At 43.5% G+C, this 26616-nt stretch overlaps 7 protein-coding genes across 7 annotated transcripts; 6 read left to right on the top strand and 1 right to left on the bottom strand.

Annotated features, from left to right (window-relative positions):
* Positions 1-4884: 4884 nt before the first annotated feature.
* O0I10_000842 (uncharacterized protein) lies at positions 4885-5608 on the top strand (the record flags this gene model as incomplete). Its single annotated transcript, XM_058480945.1, has 2 exons — positions 4885-5275; positions 5328-5608. The coding sequence occupies 2 exons, from the start codon at positions 4885-4887 to the stop codon at positions 5606-5608; spliced, it is 672 nt and encodes a 223-aa protein (XP_058348509.1).
* Positions 5609-6191: 583 nt separating this feature from the next.
* O0I10_000841 (uncharacterized protein) lies at positions 6192-7061 on the top strand (the record flags this gene model as incomplete). The annotated part of the gene is made up of 2 exons (XM_058480944.1): positions 6192-6339; positions 6403-7061. 2 exons carry the CDS (start codon positions 6192-6194, stop codon positions 7059-7061), a joined length of 807 nt encoding a protein of 268 aa, XP_058348508.1.
* A 2541-nt stretch (positions 7062-9602) lies between these two features.
* On the top strand, positions 9603-14146 carry O0I10_000840 (uncharacterized protein; the record flags this gene model as incomplete). Its single annotated transcript, XM_058480943.1, has 23 exons — positions 9603-9729; positions 9803-9841; positions 9930-9966; positions 10030-10066; positions 10140-10218; positions 10279-10436; positions 10544-10585; positions 10648-10777; positions 10859-11127; positions 11186-11294; positions 11351-11590; positions 11651-11765; positions 11817-12092; positions 12154-12224; positions 12278-12596; positions 12666-12729; positions 12795-12957; positions 13018-13112; positions 13171-13248; positions 13314-13371; positions 13430-13665; positions 13731-13895; positions 13964-14146. The coding sequence occupies 23 exons, from the start codon at positions 9603-9605 to the stop codon at positions 14144-14146; spliced, it is 3090 nt and encodes a 1029-aa protein (XP_058348507.1).
* A 302-nt stretch (positions 14147-14448) lies between these two features.
* Positions 14449-14907, top strand: O0I10_000839 (uncharacterized protein; the record flags this gene model as incomplete). Its single annotated transcript, XM_058480942.1, has 1 exon — positions 14449-14907. One exon carries the CDS (start codon positions 14449-14451, stop codon positions 14905-14907), a length of 459 nt encoding a protein of 152 aa, XP_058348506.1.
* A 93-nt stretch (positions 14908-15000) lies between these two features.
* On the bottom strand, positions 15001-17826 carry O0I10_000838 (uncharacterized protein; the record flags this gene model as incomplete). The annotated part of the gene is made up of 16 exons (XM_058480941.1): positions 15001-15217; positions 15279-15479; positions 15537-15820; positions 15888-16016; positions 16086-16199; positions 16263-16380; positions 16452-16567; positions 16635-16691; positions 16752-16805; positions 16865-16954; positions 17008-17076; positions 17135-17202; positions 17262-17400; positions 17463-17541; positions 17597-17669; positions 17757-17826. The coding sequence occupies 16 exons, from the start codon at positions 17824-17826 to the stop codon at positions 15001-15003; spliced, it is 1878 nt and encodes a 625-aa protein (XP_058348505.1).
* Positions 17827-19445: 1619 nt separating this feature from the next.
* O0I10_000837 (uncharacterized protein) lies at positions 19446-20296 on the top strand (the record flags this gene model as incomplete). Its single annotated transcript, XM_058480940.1, has 7 exons — positions 19446-19469; positions 19527-19605; positions 19686-19702; positions 19759-19836; positions 19904-20012; positions 20086-20213; positions 20282-20296. 7 exons carry the CDS (start codon positions 19446-19448, stop codon positions 20294-20296), a joined length of 450 nt encoding a protein of 149 aa, XP_058348504.1.
* A 2402-nt stretch (positions 20297-22698) lies between these two features.
* On the top strand, positions 22699-26313 carry O0I10_000836 (uncharacterized protein; the record flags this gene model as incomplete). The annotated part of the gene is made up of 3 exons (XM_058480939.1): positions 22699-22816; positions 22881-24136; positions 24193-26313. The coding sequence occupies 3 exons, from the start codon at positions 22699-22701 to the stop codon at positions 26311-26313; spliced, it is 3495 nt and encodes a 1164-aa protein (XP_058348503.1).
* Positions 26314-26616: the final 303 nt, after the last annotated feature.

The raw sequence follows: 26616 nt of genomic DNA, 5'->3' as shown, positions 1-26616 counted from the left end.
AATAGCGAATGGAAGTGTGGATGTTTATCAAATAAATGTTATAAAGGTACAGCATTACACCTGAATAAGGTACAGGTGAATCACATATGAGTCAACAGGGGTAATTGTGTCGCTAATTCTTGGTTGCTGCATCATAAACATCCCTCATCCACGATTGCAAAATAGCTGCTGCATGCATTGAGTCGAGTATTCCATATAGTCTATAAGGTGCAGCACCTTTCGAAAATGGTCTTTCCAATCCATCATCGTCATCCTCAGCCGTATCCTTGTGATTGCGATCCATACTTCCTGCTGGGGACGCATCAATAACCAAAAGTAATATTCCAAAACTTCCCATCGCTGGAGTTGATGCATCCATCCATCATAAACATTGCAAGTCCAATAATAAAGAGCCTTTGTGGCCACTGATGACATGCATCCTTTCCCATCCTGCTGTTGGATCCATCTCTTTCTCTTGGTCATTTTCATTGCTACTCAACCAGGCGAAGATTGCTTGTATTGCGGCGTACTTGATTGCTGATATGGAATCACCCATTGGAATGTGTATGTATCAAAGCAAGTTGCTGCACGTAAATAAAGCTGCTTCTATACAATGGCTATTGGCTGTTCACGTAAAAAAGGCTGCAAGACATGTTGCTGCAAATAGCTGAGACAATGAAATACCACCTGCTGTTACGTTTGGTGGTGGCAGAGGAGTGTGCAAGAGCGTGTGTTGTAGTAGAGGGACAAGGTTGTGAATAAGTTGTTTGAATCAATGGAGCAAGTCCTTGCTAATAGCAACTGCTGCATTTCCATCGCTGTTACGACTTGATCGTAGCAGGAAGCGCGCAAAGGGTGTGGTGTGTCAAGAGACTCGTGTGTTGTAGAAGAGTAACAAGAAAGCTGTGTATGCCATGCACTTACATTGAATCAAAAGCTTTCGGATCAAGACAATTGCAGGATTGAGACATGATGGGTTGAAGCAGGACAATCGTTCGTAGATAGTAGTTGTATATTTGAATGGGGCAACAGTTGAGATTGAGAACAAGAGGGAAGAGGCTGAGAGTGGAAGAAGTGGAAACTAAATAGGTCGACTCCTTGTATAAATGCATGAATACTGTACATCCAAATCCTTGATATTGAGATTGCCCCTCTCGAACCTAAAACTTTCACACAAGGTGCTCTTGGTCATGCTGATCAACATGGTCTTAAAAAAGACCTCATGTCCATTATAAAATATTGAATGGGAGGGTGCAATGTGGGTTTACTATGTAAGTCGGAAATGGAGGTCAGCCCCGATTCATGATCTATGGATATAGTATGTATTATCTTGGGATTCCTCATTTCGAACCTGAAACTTTGTCAGAAGGTTCGCTGCAATACGTTGATCAACTTCATTCATTTAAAACCATACACTTCATTAAGGGTGTTTTGAATGCGGGAGGGCCCAAACGGTGGATGATGGGCAACAAAAAGAGCGGACGGCCCACCGCCCCGAAGTTGTTCACTTCCAACTTGAAAATTGGTCAGAAGGGTGCTCTCGAGCATGCTGATCAACTTTTTCTAATAAAAACTTCAGGCTTCATTTGAAAATTTGGAATGGGAGCGTCCAAAAGTTTGGAAAGACGGAGACATTCGCAGGGTCTGCGATTCATTAATTTTCAAGCTCTGCCGTTCCAGCGTAGCTCACTCAAATCGGCTCGGATCAAGAAACTTGAATGATGGAAACGCTCGGCTGGAGCAGGAGAATCGTTCACATGAAGTGGCCTTTGCAACAACGCTTGCTTGTGAAAAATGTCTGCTAGCAGCCAATGTATGGGCTATTGTCAATAGTATGCAATATCATCCCTTCCATCCTTGCAGTCATGCAAAGTAGCTGGAGCTATACAAAGAAAACTTCTCTGCATTTTTGCTTACCAGGTCCACCTACTTGACAATGAACAAAGACCACTCTCTTTATATAGCATCACGCTTACAAACATAAAGGTGCCTGTATCTGCCACTTTACAATCAAACGTGGGTTTTTTATTAGAGCAATGTGCTCGGCTTGGCCAACAGCACCTTGTGTGAAAGTTTCGCGTTCAATGTCGCAAACAGCCCAAAAATATTTTTTGGTCGTCGAAGAAAAGTTTCAAGAGGTCGACCCCAGATCCAGTTTGGCTGATGGCGACATTTGCGAAATCTGGGATTGGCAAGCTTGATCGTGAAACTGGGCACCCAAGGTGCAGTTGGCCAAGCCGAGCACATTGCTCTAATAAAAAACCCCACGTTTCATTGTAAAGTTCGGAGATACAGGCACCTTTATGTTTGTAAGCGTGTGATGCTATATGAAGAGTGTCTTTGTTCATTGTCAAGTAGGTGGACCCAGGCAGAGCAAAAGATGCAGAAGGACCTCTTTGGGTAACTCAGCTCAAAAGTCAGGACTTCAGGGACAATGCATGACAGGTACGCAACCCTCACTTTTATGTCATGCATTGGCAGCTAATAGCCACTTTTGTGCATTCCCAACTTTTGTGCATCCTCTATTGTAGGTGGACGATGCTCCTGCTCTAGACATTCATTTCCATGATTAAAGTAGGTTGATCCGAGCTGATTTGGTTGAGTTACGCTCACACAAGATTACATCGGTTGAGCTACATCGAGCGTACTCTATGTCCAGAGTGATGTAATCTCTCTTTGACCACAGCTCAGTCAAATCAGCTCGGATCAACCTACTTTAATCATGAAAATGAATGTCTAGAGCAGGGGCATCGTTCCCATGCAGTGGATCTCGCAACAATGATGATTGGATAAAGTGGCCGCTAGCTAGCAACACATGCCTGTTCCTAGATGATCCATAAAGTAATTATACATTGACTCTTTCATTCATGCAAACGTAGCTGTGTTACACAACACGACCCTCTGCATCTTTTGCTCTGTCAGGGTCTAGCTACTTTACATTAAACAAAGACCACTTGTCATACAGCATCACGATTACAAACATAAAGGTAGGTGCCTGTATCTCCGAACTTTACAATGAAACGTGGGGTTTTTAATCGATCAATGGGCTCGGCTTGGCCAACAGCACCTTGTGTGAAAGTTTCACGTTCAATGTCGCAACTAGCCCAAAAAATATTTTTTGGTCGTCGTCGTCGTCGAAGAGGTCGACCCCTGGATCCAGTTTGGCTGGTGGCGACATTGCGAAATCTGGGATTGGCAAGCTTAATCGTGAAACTGGCACCCAAGGTGCAGTTGGCCAAGCCGAGCCCATTGCTATATTCAAAACCCCACGTTTCATTGTAAAGTGTGGAGATACAGGCACTTTTATGTTTGTAAGCGTGATGCTATAAGAAGAGTGGTCTTTGTTTAATGTAAAGTAGCTAGACGCTGGAGAGCCAAAGATGCAGAAGGACCTCTTTGTGTAACTCAGCTCATTATGCATGATTGGAAGGGTCAGCGTATTCTTTTCAGTAATAGCTCATCATTGCCCGCTAGCAGCCATTTCTTCACAATCAGCGTTGTTGCCCAATCGGCTGCATACAAACGTTTCTCCTGCTCCAGCGGAGCATGCCCATCATTCAACTTTCTTGATCCGAGTGGATTTGACTGAACAACGCTCAAACACAGAAGTATCATCCAATTTGAGAAAAATCAACCCGATTGATTATATGTAAACTGCCACTTGATAGCCCATTCCTCCCATTCACCTTTGTTTCCCAATCCAATGCATGTGAACGATTCTCCTGCTCCACGCCAGCATGCTCATCCTTTAACTTCCATTATCTGAGAGGATTTGGTTGAGTTACACTCAAACACAGAAGTATCGCCCAATATGAAAAAATCATTTTGCAAAGTTATTTGTAAACTGCCAGCTAGCAGCCCATTCCCCCCATTCACCTTTATTACCCAAACCAATGCATACGAACGATTGTCCTGCTCCAGCTCATCATTCCCATCTCTCAACTTTCTTGATCCGGCTGGATTTGATTGAACAATGCTCAAACAAGAAAGTATCGTACAACTTCAGAAAGAAGTATTTAATTTCCAGGTCTTCCACTCCCACCTTATTTTCTCTTCCTCTCATTCTCAACTGTTGACCCATTCAAGCACATACAACTACCACCTGCGAACGATCGTTCTGCTTCAACTCACCATGTCAAGCCAGCGGCTGTCTTGATCCGATTGTCTTCGACTGAATGGCGAGGTTCATGGCGTGTGCACCTCCCCACTGCAACATCCGCGTTTCTTGATACTCCATCCTCTTTCGTACGTTCCTCTCCTTTTAACCCTCCATTCACGGCATCCAATCGCGTCAAGGTAATGTACCATACAGGACACTCTTGTTGGTTACGTGTCAATATTCATAGGCAGGGAGTGCAGTGTAGATGGTCGTAGTCAAGGTTACGTCGTTGCTATGCATTTCCACACTTGGTGCACCAGGTACATTCAAAACCCCAATGTAGCAGGAGAACGTGTTCCATTGACGCGCTAGTTTGTATGTATAGATGGCAGGATTCGATCGCGAAGACGTTGGCTCGTTTGACTTTGATTCGGCTCGACTACACTACACCATGGTTTTCGGCTTCTGGTAACCCAAAGGTACGTGCAGTGAACGGAAACAATGAAACGGGCGTTTATTGTGTATGATAATAATGAATGATGCATTATGGAATAGGCTTATGGTCAGGCAATGCAACTTTGGGCATCATCATCATCTCCTTGGGTTCGACTCCAACCTGTACCTTTTGGGCCATTTGACAGCAATGCTCTCGTGATAGGCTGATGTTTACCTTCGAGGATTGGAAAGATGGGGAATGGTTCTTTCTTTTGAGAGGATGAATGGGAACAACTACGGCCTTTGTTGTCGTGGATAAAAAAGAGCCTTGTATGGATGGTGTAGTTCTTCCTCAAAAAGAGACCGACCCGATGTGGCTCGTAGATGGTGATGGCGATGCGATTCCAGCAGATACCACCAATGGAGTTGATTTCATTAGCGAATTACCTTTGGACATCGTAACTGATAACATTATCCCCAGGATCATGGGCCAAGAGGGTAGAGCTTCTGATCTTCGTCGCCCAAGGAACTACTTTGCTTTATGCACGACATGGATGCCAAGAATCTCCCAAAGTGATGATACCATTCAATTCAATCTCGAATGCAACAAGCTGTCCACAAGGGAGGATTGGATGAGGGTACGAGCAATGAGTGTTTACATCAAAAAGCTCAGCCTTACGGCATATAGCACACCAACCATTTGCGATCTTACGCGCTATGCAACGGGTTCCTTTCCTTCATTGGAAAAATTAAGCGTTACAGGTAAGGATGATGACTTTTAAGTATGAGTCCTCGTTCATAATAAATTATTTAGTGGCTGGCTATCAAGCAGATTGGGTGAAGCTACTGAGGTTGATGCCGAATATCAGAACACTACATATCATACGTGGACATTCCATCACACCAAAACTCTTTGTGAAGACCCCCCATCCGCCTCGACAAGTATTCATCATTCTTTGTGATCACAAACCTGCCCACGCACATCACGCAAAAATGACAAAGACGATGGTGTTGTCGCCCAATTCTACTATTCCATATCGCTCTTTGATTGCTCACACCTACACAGCCCAAGTTGATGCGAGTATGTCTTGGTGAATATTCCTCTTTGTCAGCGATCGATATTTCATTATTATCTCGTTTTCATTGTATAGCTGTCATTGTGGTGTTTGGATCTTTTAATAAAGTCTACAGTAGTTCGATCTTCCTTGATGAAACAACACGTATACATGTCATGTTCCTTTACATAGCCTTCCCCTCACATAAATATGCATATCGAAAACTGGATCAGATGCTACAGTCTACTCCAGCCCTGGTTTGGATGGTATAACAGCTTCCCCATTCCCTACTCGTATCGCGTCGTTGACCATCCAGGCCGATTCATACACCACCATTCCATTCCTTGGACCTCCTCACACACAAACACACCACGCAGCATGCATTACGAAGATGTTGTTAAAATAGCATGTCATTCTTCTAACAGGTCCAACCGCTGATATCAAACGAAGGTGCACTGATGTTTTTTATAAGCAGCGTCAAATTTATCCAGCCTCTCTTTCCGCTTAGCACAATATGGCGAACCACACAATGTAAAGGCAACATGTTGAAGGTCATAGACATGGAAGGCTAATGCAACCCATTGAACAGAAGGGAAAAGAAAGGACCGCTATCTTCATATACGATGCCTGGGACAAAGGTGGCCAATCGCACCGAGATCTTTGACGACGACGATCAATCAGCCGAGCTGTCAAACACTGCAAGTGAAGCCGACTCTCGTAAACTGAATTTGTTGATGCAACAGCTTATGGGTGGCACCGAGGATGATACCAGTACGATGATACGCTATGGATAACACTTATAAGGATATTAAGACCCCTTTTTTCTCTTTTTAGATGATGACCCAGTGGAAGAGGAAGCATCATCGACGACAAATGATCAACAAGAAGAGGAATTCACATTTCAATTATTCTCAAGCAAGCCAGTAGCCAAAGTGAATATCAGTGAAAAGGATAATGAAGCCGAACGGCTTGCCGAGCTTATTGCCACTGCAGCACAGCAACGATCGGTGGATCATGACATGGAAACCGATGCCGACTTTATTGCACAAATCAACGAAGCAGCTGTCAGCTTTGATGATATCATGACACAATCTCAATGGGCTTATCCAGCATTACGTCTTCCTCATCGTGTGATACCAGCAGCAGGATCATCATCATCATCATCATCTACCACCATTGAAAAGTCCAAAGAGAAACAACAGCGACGAAAGAGCAAAAAGAGACGTGATTTTGAAAAGGCGGTTCGTGAAGGACGCATCGTTGTTGCACCTAATATGCAAAATCCAGAGACACCAGGTGGATGGCCAGGATGGCCTGGAAATCGAACACGATACGCCATCATTACCAACATTGAAAAGGATCTCAAAGTATCCAAGAAGGCGGGCAACACATCCTTTAAACGAGGAGGAGGTAGTGGAGGACGTGGCGCTGCTCGTGGAGGACGTGGATCAGGGCGTGGTGGAATGATGCGTGGTCGAGGTCGAGGTCGATAGCTATTATCATTACATACACAACATCTCTAATAAACCAGCACAATGGAATTAACATGACGAATGCACGTAATCCTTGAGAGAGAGTGCGATGACGAATAGTTCGCTGCACGTCGTGATGTTGAATGATTTAGATCATGTGAGAGCAAAATACAAATCACGAGACCACCACAATTTCTGTACTTTCATGTTTGAATCAGTTGTCAGGGTTCATGCAACATCCAACATTTATTGCTGCATCATCAAGGGCATATCATCGATGGATACAATTGGGCTCCTTACATACACATACGCTGTAGACATCCTACCTGTGAGAATGCGTAGATAGGTGATGACTACATTCTTCCATCGTTAGCTTTTGCTCGTGTACCCAAACAGAAAAGTCAAACGCAGATCTGCAAATATAAACACGCCTTCAAGTTTTACATCAAGTTGTATTTACAATACTGAATTAGTCATTTAATGATGGTATGGAAACAAAAAAGGCGGGAAAAAAAGAGGGTAATCAAGCGTTGCTGGATATAGAAAGCTAGATGAAGCACACAAAGGGCTATGATGATGATGGGATAAGGGGTATATGAACAATATGGTGTAAGTGATCTTGGACATAACCTGAGACATGTGCCAAGTCAACGTAAAGGTCAAACTGTTGCACAAAAACGAGAGAGTAAGCTTTGGTGTAACAACGAGCGGATTGGGGGAGGAAGGCATAGGGCGTAAAAGGATCACGGCATTACCTTTACAACACTCAAGAAACTCCTTTCCATGTCGGCTACTTCACGAGAGGAATACAGTGGTGCTATTGTCTTGTGTATAGTTTTTGTTACAAAACTTGAGTCGTCAATGTATTTGGATGCCAGCAAGATAGAAGCAAGAAAAATCTTGTATGGTGTATCGTATTCTACGTATTCGTCCCATGTTGTGTTGATACCTTCATTCAAATAACGGATGGCTGTTGTACTTACCTCCACATGCTAGAGTAGGTAAGTTTTGTTCAAGCCGTGCAAGATAAATCAAGGCGACCACAAGCACGGTGGATGAAAGACGACATTGTATGGACATGTGCTTTACAAAAGTTGATAAGCTCGGCAACAGCAAGTGCTGATAAGAGGTGCGTTCCTTTGAGCAGCGTATCAGCTTTTTGAGCTTTGTTACGGTATGCAGCAGTAATGCGTCGACGTTGTCTTTGGTGGAAGGGTGATCAGGTAGCGTTGGAGGGGTGAAGGTATTATGTGGCATCGATGAATGAAAAATGACAAAATGGAAAAAAGGAAAGGTCGCTCTATTTTATACCACCAAAAATGGGCAAATTCTCTGTTGTTGTAAATAGCCACGATGCTAAATCTGCCCAAGTAAATCGTGATGAGTAGCCAATCCGCCTCCTTTTTCCCTTGTATTGCCCGCCCAATCCATGCTCATTCCGCCTTCGCGCCAAGCCGTATACCTGGTTCACATTTGCACTAAATGATGCATTATGTCCATGCATAGCGTAGTAATAGTAGTAGTAGTAGGATATTACATCTCCCTCTTCATTCAACCTATTCATGATCAAGGCATGATGCATTGCTTTATGCTCGTTTAAAACTCGTTGCTTTAGACTTTGAGCCGGCAAACATTTTGGGTACCGATCTCGACCTTTGCTGTGCCCAATTGTCGGACTCTGAGAGACAAGGGCGAACCAAGTGATCGGCACATCTTTTTTCAACAGGCTGGCTATTTGGGAATGATTGCATATCGCATTGAAGATGCAACCCTAGCACTAGTGTTTTCAATCTATTCCATTGATCGTGCCATTGGTGTCTTGGCAATGATATTTTTGTATTGCATGGTCTGATACAATTTGTTATTAGTGATTTTGTCGATCACCCAATTGCGTTTCGGTTGGGTCTATAATAATGACGATACACCATTAGAGGATAAAAGTATAGGTAGGTACTTTAGAGATCACCCAACACCTCAAGATGGACATCAATATGCTGGATAGCTATAACCGGTTCCCATGTGCCGCTTGTCACTATCTTCATGCAACATCTACGATGATGCAATGTTGCTGCTCGATGCATAATGAATGTTTCTAGAAACATAAAGTTGCATGCATAAATACATACATTCATTCATCAACAACATGTTCAGATTACACTTTTATCGTTTAAAAGAGGATTACTACTAGGGACGACTGTAGATAGGGCTATGTAATCACGAGTGCTATGTAGCAGTGGATGGGGATGACTAGCAATAGTAGCAGCAGCAGCAACAATGCACAGCAGGTTGATCATGTGCGTGGGGGACAACGATAAATCCCAGCAATGGATGACTTGTTATGCCATTTTTGTGAACATGTATAATCCAAGAGAATGTTGTTTATACCCAGTATGAAGGATGTTTTGATATACGTTCATGTGATCCAAACAAGCTGTTGTATGTGTGCTATCCTCGTGACGGGCTAAAATCATGTAGGAACGCGCATGCCGCGTGCGGAGGCAATTCAACGATCACCACAGCCTTCTTCTTTCTTCACTCAGCCAGCAACCATACTTCCTCGCCATGGTCGCCAAAGATCAGGACTCGAATTTCCAACAGCTGTGCAAGATACCTACCGACTATGGTATCACCTTTACAAAGTACAAGAGCTCAAAGACCGGCTTGACAGTCGCCATTGCCGACATTGAAGGTAAACGGATCAAGCTACAACAAGTGGATCGCACAATCACTGACATGGCAACCTCCTTTGATACATACGCTAGCTCCTCTCGTCAACGGCTATTTTGCACTCGCAACTGAGAGTAAGTTCTGGTTTGGATGATGGTTTGGAAGGTGCAGTGTGGTGTAGCGTTATTCAACGTTGCTATGTGCATACGCTTTGCAACTCAGGTTTCGACGATTTTGGCTGTCCCCATACACTCGAGCAGTAAGTCAACCCGACATCACATGTCTTTACTACTTTTGAACTTACACACACAATGCATCATAGCTTGGTATTCCTTGGAAGTGAACAATTTCCGTACAAGGTAAAGTTGTGTGTGTGTGTGTGTGTGTGTGGATCCAATCTACCAAGGCAATCGACTTATCATGCAAGTGAAGGGTGTGTTGGATTCATTGGCAAACCGTGCAATCGCCCAAGGAACCAATGCATGGACCGATGTGGATCATACAGCTTATAGTAAGTGGCTGGGAGCAGATAGCATTTAGTGGATGAGTAAATATTGATCACGTTGCATAGCAATCAACACGGCTGGAAGTGAAGGATTCTTGAAGCTGCTACCCATTTACATTGATCACATCTTGTATCCCACTTTGACGGATAGCGGATATTACACTGAGGTTCATCACATCAACGGCAAGGGCGAGGACGCAGGTAAATGGGGGATGGATGATTGGGTGGATCGATCATGTGGAAGAGGCTGACATTTGTTTTCCCTCTTTCTCTCAGGGGTAAGCTTGTGAAAATTATATGCGTGTGAGTGAGTGATTAGGTATGCTGAAAGCATGGTTTATTATCTGTCAAGGTTGTCTATAGTGAGATGCAGGTAAAAGTGAAAGGCTATTTTGTATTACGATGCCACTAAAAAAGAAACTCATTCTTGATCAGGGTTGCCAAAACACGGGTGATGATCGGATACACTTGCGTATGCGCCGCATTATGTTCCCAGAAGGCTGTGGCTATCGTTCCGAGACTGGTGGATTAATGGAACGTCTCCGAGAGCTCTCCGTCGAAAAGAGTAAGTCATATGCCCTATGACGATATTTGCGTTACAATTAAGATTTTATTCTCACACACACACATATTCATGCATGAATAGTCCGTGGTTATCATCGTGATTATTATCGCCCTGACAATCTATGCCTTGTCATCACTGGCACGGTGGATCATGATCGTGTATTGCAAGCCCTTGATCCTGTTGAACGCAATATCATCAGCAAGGGGCCTTTACCTCCCATGCAAAGACCTTGGATCAGCACAGGCGACTTTCCCAATCTAAGCAAGAATGTCGAGGAAGTGGTATTGTTCCCTGATGAGGATGAATCAATGGGCACAGTACTCATTGCATGGAATGGTCCTATGTGTCATGTAAGTCCTTTTACCAACTCGAGTATCAATGCCATGTACTCACACACATTACTACTAGGATCATTTACAAATCAAAGCCCTCGAAGTCCTCAACGTGTACTTGACCGAATCTCCTGTGTCGGTGTTGCAAAAGGAATTTGTAGAGATTGAGGATCCTCTTTGCACAGGTAAGCATCGTAAGGATACCGTCGTCTTTGGGCAAGGTATTTACCATGGATTATAGATGTCGATTTCCATGCCACGGATCATCTCAAGACGACATTGATGTTGACCGCCTCCAACGTTCCTATGGAAGAGATGGATGAGTTCCCCAAGATGCTGTTTGATACGCTACATCGACTTGTTGAGCAAAACGACATTGATATGCACCGTATGGCTACTGTCATTGAAAAGGAGATGCTAAAGTTGTTGGATGGCATTGAAACGGATGCTCATGATACGGCCGCTGCCATTTGCATTTCAGGTAAGTGTACGAGGAGAGGTCTCTAAAATCATGAACATGCATTAACCGAGCCCGATGTAGACTTCCTTTATGGCGAGCCTGATGGCAGGGATTTGATTGAGACCGTAAAGGATCAAGAATACCTAAACATTTTGGCTGGATATGACAAGTCAGATTGGTTGAAGGTGCTGAAAAGGTAAAATATCACTATAATTGGGAGTGACACGAGCTTAATGGATATCAACAGATGGTACCTGGATCCCGCCCATGTGACACTTTATGGCAAACCATCGGCTGAATTTGCAGAGCAATTATCTGAAGAGGAAAAGAAGCGTATTGAGAAGCAACGCGAGGATCTTGGCGAGGAAAAGCTTAAGGAATTGCAGGCCAAGCTTGACGATGCCATGGCAACCAACGATGTCACGTTGCCCAATGATATTCTTGAGAATTTCACCATTCCCCCTGTGTCTTCCATCAACTTTATCAACGTCCTCACTGCCCGAAATAACGATGATGGAAAGTTGTAAGTGTTACTATCGCTCTATTGCAAGTGGATCATGGCTCACCATGTTGTTGTACCCTAGCCAAAACGAGGTGCAAACGCATATCAACAAGGATAACGGTGCTCAAATCCCATTGTTCATCCAATATGACCGTAAGTATACAGGGGAATCATCCATCACCAATACTGACAGGGGGATCGTATAGATGTCCAATCACGCTTTATCAAGATTTCTGCCCACATTAGTGCTTCCTCTGTGCCACCACATCTTTTGCCATACACACGATTGCTGCTCAAGGCCATATTTTCGCTTCCAGTAGAGGAGGAAGATGGCCACGTTATCTCGTATGAGGATGTCGTCACTCGTTTAGCCGAGGATACAGTGGAATACGAAGCAGGACTTGGAGCTGGTGGTGGTTTTCGGGAAATTCTTGTGTTTACTATCAAAACGGAGGCATCCAAGTATCAAAAGGGTATCCAGTGGTTGCAAAACATCCTGTGGAATACGCAATTTACCGCTGAAAGGTATTTACATTGGAATGATTGGAAAGGGTAAGGCTCGGTAACTCATCATCACACACGGCTCTACGTTAGACTCAAGATTGTTGCCTATCAAATCCTGAATGACATTCCTCAAGCCAAACGAGATGGACACAGTGTGCGTATCACATAGGCCTATTTCTATGTTTTATTTTTTGTATTGACACGAGGGATTTTTCATAGATGACCAATGCTGTGCTTAGAGCGTTGCAGGTTGATGCTCGCAAGTCTGTGAATGCCGCACGTAATGTCCTGTATCAAGCAAACTTTTTGCAAGGCATTGTTCAAAAGTTGGACACTGATCCAGAATCGGTTATCAAGGATTTGAACACTTTCCGTGAAGCGTGTACGTGATGGGATCAAAATGATTATCAAGGTGGAATGAAAGCTAATGTGCTTTTACTAGTGTGTCGCCCTGAGAACATCCGTATTCATGTCACTGGCAACATCCTCAAGCTTGAAGCTCCTCGTAGCTCTTTTGCCAAGATGAGCGTGTCCATGGTAACGAAGGAAACAGGATGCATTTGTTTTCATGACACTGATTTTGCCATTTCATCAGTCTCCAAAGCAACCTTTGGTACCAGTGACCCTTGCTCAACAGGTCCTTAGCCCTGCAGGTCTCGATCCCGGTCAGATTGTAAGTACGCTGATTCTTGTGATATAAGGTGAGGGGAGGCAAATACCAACCTTGAGCATTTCCAGGGAACCGTTGTCAATTTACCCACGATCGAAAATTCGTTCTCTTTGCAAACCGTCAAAGGTATATACACCATTTTGTGATTGATACATTGCAGGGGGACTCATTAGCTATGTGTTAGGTCCTAGCAACTTTGGTGATCCTGATATCCCAGCCTTGTTGGTTATGTCAGAGCTTTTGGATACAATGGAAGGCATCTTTTGGAAGTTTATTCGAGGACAAGGATTGGCCTATTCGTGTTTCTTGAGTACGGATGTGGAGTCTGGTTTGATCAGTTTCACCATTTACCAGTCGCCTGATGCATACAAGGCCGTTGCACAAGCCAAGATGGTCATTGACCAGTTAGCCAGTGGAGAGGTAAACGCGCGTATGTATGAGTAGCGGGGATCATGGGCTGATGACAAGGACATGTTTATATATAGATGAAGATTGAGACCTCTGCCGTTGATGGTGCCAAGAGTGCTGTGATGTATAGCATGGTCGCAAGAGAAAACTCGATGGATCGTGCTGCTCAACAATCATTTGTGAATCAAGTCTTGAAACAAGTTCCTTCGTCGTACAATCGTGATTTGCTTTCTGCCATTCAGGTAGGTTGAGAGAGAGAGAAAAAAAGTCAAAATATTGACACCTGGGTCTAAAACAATATTTGTTGTAGGAAACAACATTGGATGATCTAAAACGGGTACTCAAGAAATACTTTGTCAACATGTTCAAGCCTGGAGCATGTAACATTGTTGTCGTCAGTTCTCCCACCAAGACTGAAGATATTCGAAAAGGATTCTCTTCTCTCGGATTTGAGCTCACAGTCACCTCATTGAATGATTATTCGAATCCATAGACAATTTTCGTTTTGCTATTTGTTCTTGTATTTCCTTTCTTTATAAAGTCCATCAGGTTTTGAACGTATGATCACATTGGGTATAGTACTTGGCGTGATGGAGGATTGGAGGAGTATCATCGAGCCACAAAAATGACCGTGTAACCCATTCGGCTTTAAAAGATCGGCTTGTTCAATCATGGCAAACCCGACAATGAATAAAGCGGCAGTTCCGATGTGGAAACAAAGGGGGGCTGATTCGTCATCTCACGTCTCCCATTATCCCTCTCTCTTTCATTATCTCACTTTTTATTGCTACACCGATGCCCATGAATAATAGCTATACCACTGCTGTTGCATCAACCCCTTCACCTATCTTGTTCCCAGCAGGATCACCGACACCCAAGCTGGCATGTCATACACCCAGCAAAAAGCCGCCTTCACCATTTGACTGGGCAACCGAGTGCTTAAAGCATCACGATGAAGCTGAATGTGAAGCAACAGCCAGCTGGCATTTTGAAGAAATCGAACGTATCGGCATGCAGTTGGAAACTGATCCGATGGTTTTGGAAAGGTTACGAGAAAAGGCAAATCCGACACCAGAAGAGCGTTATGTCTTGAAATGGATGGATGATACAAAGAGTGACAATGAACACAACGCATCGCTATCAGAAGAGCAACAACAACAACAAGGTGTAGCAACCACACCGGCAGCTGTAATCATATCAAGAGCTAGGAATTTACGTAACTTTTTTACCCGATTCACAACGAAGCGATCATAACATTAAAATCATGACATTTTTTTCATTTCATTTTGACAGGAGGGGATATACACTATTATCAATAAACAAATATTTGGTAAATCGTTCTACTAATTAAGCATGTGTATCTCTCATTGGTGGTGGTGTGAAGGTGTTGTTCGGTACTTCATTGTCGTCGTCATCTTCGATTGCAAACCTAGCAGGGATGTGCTTCTTTCTGATTGTGTTTCCAGCAATGGCTGTCGCTGCACGTTGATGGTGTCCTCGGTCATCATCGGAATATCCTTCCGCCGTAAACAATGTACCAGGCGTTTCGATCACCAGTTCATCCCTATGCCATTCAAACATGATGAGCAAAAAGTAGTACGCCAACCCATTGATAATAAGCTTACAATTCATTGGTATCATCCTGATCATCAATACGCAATTTGGCATGTCGTTTCTTTTGAAGACCAATAATTCCCAATCCTTCGCCACCATCCATATGCGATCCTGTTGGTCCATAACCTTGGAAAGCTGGTTTTCGAGACTTGTACCAGCAGTACCCTAATACACCGGCAAAGCAAATGACAACTATAAGAGCCAAGGTGCCCCTGAAGAAATGTCATGCGTCAAGCACATAGGTAATACAAAATCAATGTATCACTTACATGCCATAGTACTGCGACCAATCACTTTCTTGACTTGGTGACCCATCATTATTGCCTGGGGATGTTGATGGTGGTGTAGTACCGCCAACAATGCGAGTTGGCACGCCGTTCGCCTTATTGTCACCCACACCCATGAAACGGTTCATCATATCCAGCGTCTCAAGTGGTTTGTCATACGACACCATATGGCTCCCTTCATAGACGGTAACGAGGCTCAAGTTTCTTGCTTGCTGAAACGACCCAGCTTGTGTGTCACCAACATACCATTCAAGTGCCGTTGCATCCTTTGAGCATGTACCATTAGATACATCATGGATTGTTGTCTCATGTACCACCCATCATATGACATACCTGAAATCCTTTGGCACCATTCCATGTCATGTTGCCAATCAAATAGTTGATACCCAGCATATTGCAAATGAGATCTTGGTCACCGCCAAATAGCAATACGGGAATTTCTTCCAAGATCTTGGGAAGCAGCTATGGTAGAAAAGAGGATCACAATGAATAACCCACGCTATCGTGTTTTGGTGCATTCATTTCACTTACATCATACGAAGATATACTCTTATCACCATTCAAGCTCGATCCAACCTTTGATCCACATTCTGTCCAACCACCCTTGAACTTTTCCACATGTACTGCCGACATAACCTCGGAGGTCTATTCGATACACAGGTCAAATTTTACGTTCATAGCTAATGCATCCATGGTTTTTTTCCTTACCCTCATGTAATTGGTGACATCAGCGATATCCACAGGCCAGGCCATACCACAGCCATCGTCCACGAGAGATGTAAGGCGGGAATCGTACATGTTGATGCAGTATTTTGATCCATCTTGCCTAATGAGATAATGAGTGCTGTCAGCTGTGTACGAACAAATTTGCCCGCGATCATAAAGAAATGCGCTTACTCATAAATCGTCGCATCCACAATCTTTTCTAATACCATCTCGCATTCGTCAACTTTGATTGTATTGGAATACTGCAGCAGCTTTTTGCAATTCCGGTGGACGACATCGATGGTTGGCTACGTACAATAAAAACTCGATGTTATTTGGCGCGTAGGTCACTTGTATGTTTCTCCAAATCAATACCTTGTGTTCTTCTGGCACCAATCCTTTCTCATAGGCAAAATCGATATATGCATCATACTACAAGAAGATCAATATCTCAGTATTCCATTGTTGTTGCTTATCCCAATGTTCCTTTACCTGATGTTGCGGTGATATCCATCCATTGCCAATGGCTATTCCTTGCAATCGATACTATATTCTTGCTCGCATAATAGTTCAAAAATACCTTTTTCTTTCCCATCCATACTTGCCTTTTTGTCCCCATTCCGATTCAATTCAAGCATACGCGATGCAAAATAAGGCACATAGGTTCCTGCATAACTTTCGCCTGCCAGATACATCTAATAAGACACGATTAATCATCCATCACCCTGCTGCTGCTGCCCAAATTTACCTCCTTCTCCTTATATTCCGGAAAGACTTCAAAGAGCTTGTCGATAAAGGTGACGAATTGATCCATGACCTTTGTTTGCAGAGATGATGAGATGCTGTTCCCAACGTGCATGTCAATGATACCTTACCTCGACCATATTTTTCGCATATCCTTTGTCATCCACCAAGCTGTAGCCTGTGCCGACGGGTTGATCCACTATACAAAAAGATGAGCACACACACATACATAGCAGCAAATAACCTGTTCCTCATTACCAAAAACCATTGTTGCATGCTCTTGCCATCCAGTAGAAGTGACGTTTAAGGATAGATCACGATTGACACGATACGGCCCGTTTCCCATAAAGAGACCATCCATACTTGAACATCCAGGTCCACCATTAAGCCAAATGATCTATAAAACGCTGAACTATGAATATCGAAGTGCCCTGAAGATGCAAATGGCTGTAACCTTACCAGCTTCTCAGTCTCGACATCAGGTTGAATTGACCAAAAGAAAAGGTTGCCATGAGATTCGGGGGTGATTTCAATGTGTCTATATCAAAAATGGTTAAATGAAGGGTAACAGCCCTATAGACGCACACACTCACCCTGCATATTGACTAAAGTTCAACGCGATAGCACCGTCGACCCCAGGCACAGTTGTCACCTTGTAGTCTTCAGCTAAAGTGATCATGTTGGTGTGAAAGTCAAAGTCAAGACGTGTATCCGTGTACGTTGAATAGAAGAGAGTGTGTGTATCATCCTTACCTGTTTGTGCAGCCACTGCGATGGCAGTACTAAGGAGCAGTAATGCGCGTGTTCGAATGGTAGACAGCATCTGTGTAATGAGACGAATGAAGAAAAGAGAGAGAAAGAGAGGATGTGTAGAAAGGAGTCAAAGCCAATGGAGGGAGACAACAGCTGGTAGAAGCACCTTCATAGGAAATGTGAGTACATGGCAGTGCTGCAATGGGATCGTTGATCTTACCTTTTGGAGAGAAAGGTACACGCGGTGCAAGGAGAGCGAGGGAAAACGAAATGATCGAGCTGGCTGCATTAAATGTTGGTTACACAACACACCCTGCACAAACATTGTCCGCGCCAACACGCACGTCAAATGCATGATGCCAGATCCAATGTGGCCAAAACGCACATAGCGTATACAAACACGTACTCAGTACGATCAATGGATGACACAACGTGTTTATCTTATAATCTCATCATCATTGAATTCTTCATGACATGCTGCTTGCTACAAGAGAAATGGGTCATTTAAAGGGGAACGTTGTTCATGTTGACTGGGATATGGCGCCTTCAATTTGGCTACACACATCAATAACGGAAGAGCTCATATATTGATGAGGCTGAAAAAGTGGTCAATCGCCTTTTATCTAAAAGTGCTGCAACATCACCACCCTACTAGAAACCCAACTTTGATGATAAAGGTATGTTTGATGTTTGACACCTGCCTTAATTAATGTGGCTATGTCGATTGTTCATTCATAAATGGACATAATCACACCTAGGCTCTTTGATCGTTCTCTCATGTTTTCTATGACCAAAGAAGGATACGACGCCTTTTGATCCCTCACTTACACCGTTAATGAAGGTAATGTGTGTAGCACGGTGGATGATCTTCTCTGCTGCAAGCCATGGAAATTAGGGCTGATACATGTTATCATACATAGTTTTTGTTTTTATCCTATTTCATTATCGTGGCAGGTGTCGCAATCATAATAAAAGAAATGCGCCCTTATACTTATATGGAAGGTAGTTTGGATCAAGCAAACATTCCAACACTGCAAGGTTTTGAGGACGGCCTTTGTCAAGTTACTGCATGTTCCATTTTCAAGGTCCATCATCCAATGTCATTCGTGAGTGATTGTGGGGTCTACAAGATTACTAGGCCCGTACATATGGGCGATCTTTCATCATTTCTAAGCACGCTTGTGTCTTCAGCTGCAATAAAGCATCCTCCATCACGTGATGGATTTATGAAAAGTACCCTATTATGAGGTGTATAGTATAGTGGGCCATTTCACCCATCTACATCCTCTTACTTATCCTTATCCTATCACAGCCATTGTATGTCGTGTAGCATACTCACTTGAAATTAAAGCAGGCGCAGCAAATGGCTGCGACTCAGCGCGCATTTACCTCATTCGGTTGGCTCTGCTGCTTATGATAAGAAATGCACCTTTGTTATCCACTGATCAAATTATGTGTGTAGACAATGGTATTATCTGCATTTATTCATTACAACGTACGATATCAATTGCTAATTTCTACTACTGCTGCAGGGGTCGTGTGGGTAGGGGAAGAAAAGGAATAGTGGAGAAGGGAGGGGAATAAGATCCACGCATCTCAGCTCATTGGCTGAAAGCCAAGCCCGCATATACCATCCACTCACGCCCATCTTTGCAACAACCGCTTCTCTTTTTCGCTGCGCATCACGAAATGGCTTTGAAACGCATTCAAAAGGTAACCTTGCCATGACATTTAAGCGTGTTCATTCACTCATAAAGAACAACCTCAAAGGAACTGGGTGATTTGAACAAGAACCCTCCACCCGGCATCTCAGCTGGTCCTGTAGGCGACGACCTTTTCAAATGGGAAGGTAAGAAGAGCTGTCATTCCATTCCATTCTATAGAGCCATACCTGTTAACAGTTTCTTTCTTTCTCTCCTGATACGATAGGTGTTATTCAGGGTCCTGTAAGTACAAGGAGGGATATGGGATATATGACATCTTTGTTGACAACTGCTTGTAGGTTGACAGTCCTTACCAAGGAGGTCGATTCAAGTTGGATATTACCTTCTCACCAGAGTATCCCTTCAAGCCTCCCACTGTAAGCATTTGGATGGGGTGATGGAATGGAATGGAATGGAAGGATCTTAACACGCCCCCCTTTTTAGATGAAGTTTTCTACCAAAGTTTACCATCCCAACATTGATGATGATGGCTCCATCTGCGTCGATTTACTCAAGGCCGATGTGTGGAAACCTGCCACCAGAGTAGCTCAAGGTAACATGATGTGATGCTGATGTTGCCTTTTATGAGTATACAATTAACATCATATCATCCCCCCTTGTTTTAGCATTGCAAGCCATAGCTTCATTGCTCCAAAACCCAAATCCTGATGATGCGCTTGTGGGATCCATTGCTGAAATTTACAACACCAATCGTCCAAAGTACAACAAGACAGCCATCGAATACACCAAGAAGGTAGGTTTTGAAATACATAGCAAGGGGAATAATGTATCACTCATACATGGTGGGGGGGAATGAAATAGTATGCCATGGGATGAATCATGCAAGATACTGCTCAGCGACATAAACTCCTTTGACCTTTTTACAACGCGTTTTTCCTCCCTCTTTCGCACATACGCTTTTTTACCAATCTTGCTTTAGCTACCACTGTAAATACAGGATCTGATCTTTCCCTCTTTTTGTCATCCATCCAATTTGCTCTTTTGTAAAGAATTGTCTTTAGCTTAGTGTGGAATTGCAGTCTTCTACTATAAAAGACACCTAAAAGGCGGTGCAAATGACTTTCATGCTGTTCTTTGTGAATGTGGATTGATTAACAAGGCAAGGCAATGCCAACAACATGTCTATGCACAAAGGAACCCGTGTTCCCATCTCAAAACATACAATAATCAGGTTCCCTTTTTGGGTTGCACAGAATTTTCTTTGTTCGCCTTGATTCCTTGCGCACGACACGTTTATTTTAGATGTTGAGTGAGGGATGATCACATGCAAACGTATTTATATGTACACCAGGATCGGCTTTTTCGGTCAACGCTCTGAATGAATGATCAAGTACCTCCTTTGAGATGACAACTCCTCCATCTATACTACTACATACTTGATCACCTAAGGCTCAGTAGTAGTAAACATAGCAGCTAAGGCGTTTCACTATCCTCACAAACGCAATTTAGGAATCGCCGCTTCGTTGAGCTTCGGTTTCTGCCGATAATTGCATAGCTGCTAATGATCAACGTGCATTGCGTAAAATTCGGGTTTAAAGATGTTCTAGCATTGAATTTAGATCATCTCTGATAGGTGAAACCTCCATATGCAAACCATTATGATAATAAAGAAGTGTATTTACAATGACCAATTCATCGTTGCAGCGAGAAATGGAAAGAGATACGCTTGTAAATCTCATTCTTGGTAGCAAGAATCTATATGAATTAGACTTTCAAATGTTCGCTTGGTGGTTCATGGCGACCGAAAAAAGTGGTCGGATTGTACTACATCAGTAACATCATCGATGCAGCAGTGTGAATCTACATGGCGACCTGTTTCTTGCGTAGGTACCTGAAGCCCCAATGCATTAATAACGTATGATTGAATGATTTGGATATTGTGGGTGCATGGAATTGTGCATAGACAGGTTTGCTGGGATGATGATGATGCACCGTGCTGTTGTAACACTGGTTCATCGGAATCACCTGTACAAAATCCGGGAGCATTGGTGACACAAAAGGTACTTAAACGACGAGAACCCGATCGTGCGTATGCACACATGGATCCGTCACACGCCCATACACATACACGCCTCCTTGTTACTTCTCATCACTGAATCTCAAACCAATTGGCTCCACCAGCAGCCCTCATCAATCATTCATTTAGGATGGCTAAGTGTTGACTACACAAATAGCTGTGCCCTTTTAATGTATTGATACATCAAGATGATGGGGGATGATAGCTAATATTACTACTACAAGAAAGCACATGGAGGAATGAGCCATGTTGCACAAAGATTGCTGTCATATCGGCATTCCCCTTTTGCAAGACGACGCGGGGATCGGTTTACCACATCCGTAACCTATGTACATCATCACCACCAGTGCCACCTATACAACAACAAGCACATAAAGCGATTAGTGAGAAAAGGGATGTGGGTTGTACATGTAAAGAGGCCTAATCACTCTCTAAGTACAATAAACAACAATAATAGCATAATCACTCAGCCAAACAATGAAAAAGGGGAGAGGCCTAGACGCCACCACTAGCTTGTGTCCGGTCATGTGTACGATAAGCGTGATTCATTGCCAGAGCGTAAAAGCCAACCAGCCAACGAATGAGTAGTAGTAGCAGGTTATTCTTCTTCTTGATGGTACCACACAATATACGCATAATGGGGGACTTTTTTCGTGTGTCATGATTATCGTCGGCTCGGGTCGCACTTTGCCTACTTCCGCCAATGCTAACGGTACGTCGTCTCATCTTCTTTCATCCTTGCTTTTAATCGAATGGAATAAAGACAAGTGGTCGTCTGGATATCATTAGCAAAATTTTGGCGGGCAAATAAAAAGGGATTGGGCATGCTTGTGCAGGAAAACAGAAAGGAGAAATGCAATGCCTTATGTATCCGATGATAGATGCATACAACTGCATACATCACATAAGCAAGAATAGACTTTTTGACATGAAGGATAGATAGACGAATCCATCATTTTACAAAACATGAAAAGACGATCGTGTGGATTATAGAAAAAGTGGGGGTGGGGTAAGGAAAGCAAAAAAAAAAGCCCTGGTGCGCACACACATACACACATCCACACATATACACACGCGAGACCAAAATCTAGTTTGGAACCCTTTTCCCCCCTTTGTTGTCCTTTTTTTTCCATTCTCTTTCCCTTTCTCTCTCTTTCTTCTTTCTTATTTCTGAAACTGTCATACACGTGTGCACACAACAATGACACTGGCCTCGTTGCGCTGGTTCACTTCATCCACTCAGGATTTCCCTTTTAAACGTCACAAGGTGCCTCGAGCTTGCCAACAATGTCGAAGGAAGAAGATTCGTTGCGATGGCAGTACGTGAATGAGAGATAGTTCTTGACATTGTGTTGTTAATGTTGCTTTCTTCCCATTCTCAAGAGAAGCCTTGTGGACGATGTGTGCAACAAAGTCTCGAGTGTAGCTATGCGGAACAACAACCACGAGCTGGCGGGCGACGACGATCAAGCGACCCAGTTTCAAAAAACGCCACTAACACCACCAGCAACACAGCAGCAGCAGCAGCCTCTTCTTCACCACCCTGTCGTCAACCACTTTCCCCTTCACCATCTCCATCACCCAAGCAACAGCAACATCAACAACAACGACATCATTTTGTTCGAGAACGCCTTGATCGAATATCTTTCTCTGACGACCTTTACAGTGCAATGTCAATACAATACAATAACGATTCAATCATCCATCGTAGTCAACTCTTCAATAACAACAAATGCCTACCACCACTCATGTATGACTTTTTCCATTTCACATCACAACCCCACACCATATGGTCAACATTCATTAGACGTTTCAAACACTATCATCGAATCGCTATCACTCAACAGCAATCCTCTTCACAACAAGAAACGACGACATCAGCAATACGAGATTTGTTAGAGGAGGCATTGACCATTTTTGAACGACATCATTTGCTATACAGCTCTTTATTTGATATTGAGAACCTACGCAACAACACCTTGTGTCCTCAGTTCCTAAGTCACATGAACAATGTGCCTAATACCAAAGATGCCACCACACTATTTGCTATTCTTGGTCTCGTATTTCGTGCAGCTTTCCAATCACTTGCAATCCTATTATCCAATGACATGGCAACGACGCTGGAACATTGTGCTGCTGCATTTGCTCAGGAGGCGCAACACCGTTTCCTTCGCATGACGTTTTTTGAAACAGCGACATCCAAGGACACGGAGACGCTTTTTGGACTGGTGGCGGTCGCTATACTTTTGACGCATTATCTTTGTACAGCATTGTGCCAGGAAAACGCTTATATGGTACTCCATCTTGGCATTGCCTATGCATCACGATGTTCACTTGGTGCCAGGATCAAGGCCTTTGATAGCCAACATGGCCGTAAAAACAACAAGAGGAGAAACAACAGCACAAAGCGGATTACAGAGGATCGATGGAGAAAGATGTATATTGTGCTCAATGCATGGCAGATATGGATGTCATTTTATCTTCATCGGGATATGACTGACCATGGTGGCAACCTTGTGGAGATTGCTCGTGATTGCCCATTATCATCAGAAAAAGATTGGGCATTGCATGCCGTCGTCGATTACGTGGACTTTTTACAACGCATTACCCATACAGAGACGGATTGTATGGATATCAAGGTACATGTCATTTTGCTTGTGTTGGTGATTGAATATTGATTTGGTATTCTTTGTAGTACGAAATGGATCAATTGGCACAAAAAACGGGCATTTGCAATATCAAGGAGACCAATCTCCCGGCGTGCACGCTATCACTCTTTCATCATGTACTTTCAATACAGCTCTTTTCATGTCAGCAACAAGATGATCCATGCAAGACGACGAGCAACAACAACAATGAACGTATGATTCTTGATGTGTGTGGAAGTTCAGCTGCCAAGATTGTGGACATTATCGATGGATTAACAATGGAATATCACGCTCCCATGACAAAGACCAGCAAACAGCATGACCCCATTAATACAGCTGTATTATATCCCCTTTGTCTTGCAACATCCACCATTTCAACATTGTACAGCTTACATCACCACCACCATCCCACCAGTACTACTATTAACAACAAACGAGGATCCTCTCAAAAGTCATCTATACCAGATACCAATTTGCCTATTTTCAAGTTGCGTCGTTTATTGAATCCCATTTGTTCACAAGTATCAGCAGCCAGTGTGATTTCCAGTACATTGGATGAGATCCAAGCAGCTGTACGACGATCATCAACTAGCTGCTCTCGATCATCTTCATCTTCTAGTGGCACATTGACTACTACTACTACTACATCAACGACATTAAGTCAACAAGAGGAGCAGCAGCTTCATCCATCATCGGAGGAGATGACATGGCAACTGGACTCGACCCATTTGGAGCAACAACAGGATGCCAATGACAATGGTCGTAATCTTGCAGAGGATGAGGATGATATTCTGTTACCAGATGACCTTTTCAGATCATCCACGACCCGATACATGTATCCAGCCCGCAATGAAGTAGACCGCCAACAACTCGACAAGCTTTTTCACAATAAGGATCTAAGGAGCAATTCAGCCATTGCAACATATCATCACCATGGCAACGGTGCAACGCAAGGAGTTGACTTTGGTGGTGGAATCACTACAGCTCCTACACCATCATTATCAATTTCCGAACGAGGTCAAAAACGGCGATTTGCTTCTTCGACCATGCCTGTGAAGCGTACTCGAGGATCAATGGATGCATTATCGTGTTACGGGAATGAACAAACAACAATGCCAACCAACCCCAACACATTTCCAGTGCCAGATCAACTTGCGGAAGAACCATTTGTTGGATTTCCATCCTACACAGATGATGGAGGCTTTTTGTTGATGGACATTCAAGCGAATGCTATAGCAGCTGCAGCTGCGACAGTGACCAATTTCAATAGCGAGCGGGATAATCCATCCACTTCTTCTACTACTACGGCAGCAACCACGACAAGGCCTACGATTGAAAGTGCATCGTCCGGAGGAGGAGGAGGAGGAGGAGGAGTAGCACCACCACTGCCGCCACCCTCATCATCATCGACATCATCATCTGAGCCTTTCATTACAGGTATTCTGGAAGACAATGATGATAGTATTCCTCGTCAACTCCCACCACCACCCAAGCATCAACAACAAATGCCAAAGAATTGGAGTGCTATTTCTCATCAACAGCAACAAAGAAACCGAGATGAACCATTCCAAGCTTCTGTACTCGAAACGCTTCATCCAAACACGCTAGGATCCACTTCGACTACAGCTACGATGGGAATGTATCCAATCGTCCAATCGAATCAGCAACATCATCATCAACATCATCAACAGCAGCTTTACTCTTCTACTACTACTACTACTGCTCAACAACATCAACAACAACAGGGTGGAACAGGGGAAACGGAAGGGGATGATCATAATATGGTACCTTACTTTTTCAACATGGGGAATCCATTGGCTCAACCTACCACAACGACTCCCAATGCATGGATGGCTCCTACAAATGCACGTTCAAAAATGCCAACGTCGTCTTCACAACCCAGCTCATCTACACAACATCAACAACACCCATCTTGGAGAAATGTGACGCCACAACAACAAAATCCATCCTTTGCTGCAGGAGTGCGACAACATCATCATCAGCGTGGTATTCTAAATCATCAAGGTCATCCAACAGCTGCTGCACAATGGCTCCAAATGCCACCCACAGCGGCTGCTGCAGCGGCTGCTGTTGCTGCTGCTGCTGCCAATGACAAGATGCTCCCTGTAACAGCCAACGACATGCTTGCCACTTGGCCTAATGGATAAATCACCTTTTCTTGCATATATACGTTTTGATGCTTCTTCGTACATTGTGGCTTGTATATAGATCATTGTTTCTTTCACGTACATTTTATATATTATGGCCTTCTTTTTTTGTATACTGGTGTATAAATATAAATCTTACTCTCTGTGTTTTCATTGAAAGATTGATTGTTGGCATTGCATTCTCCTCACTCCTATCCCATTCCATTACACTAATATCCTCCTTGTTACAAAATGATAAAGTCCTTTATAGGCAAAAGCGATGGATGGATGTGGTATCAGATATATCGGAAAAGAGCCAAGTGG

This window comes from Lichtheimia ornata, assembly GCF_029851405.1.
Source record: "Lichtheimia ornata isolate CBS 291.66 chromosome Unknown scaffold00002, whole genome shotgun sequence".
NCBI classification, from domain to species: domain Eukaryota; kingdom Fungi; phylum Mucoromycota; class Mucoromycetes; order Mucorales; family Lichtheimiaceae; genus Lichtheimia; species Lichtheimia ornata.
This window is presented reverse-complemented; position numbering and strand designations above follow the sequence as displayed.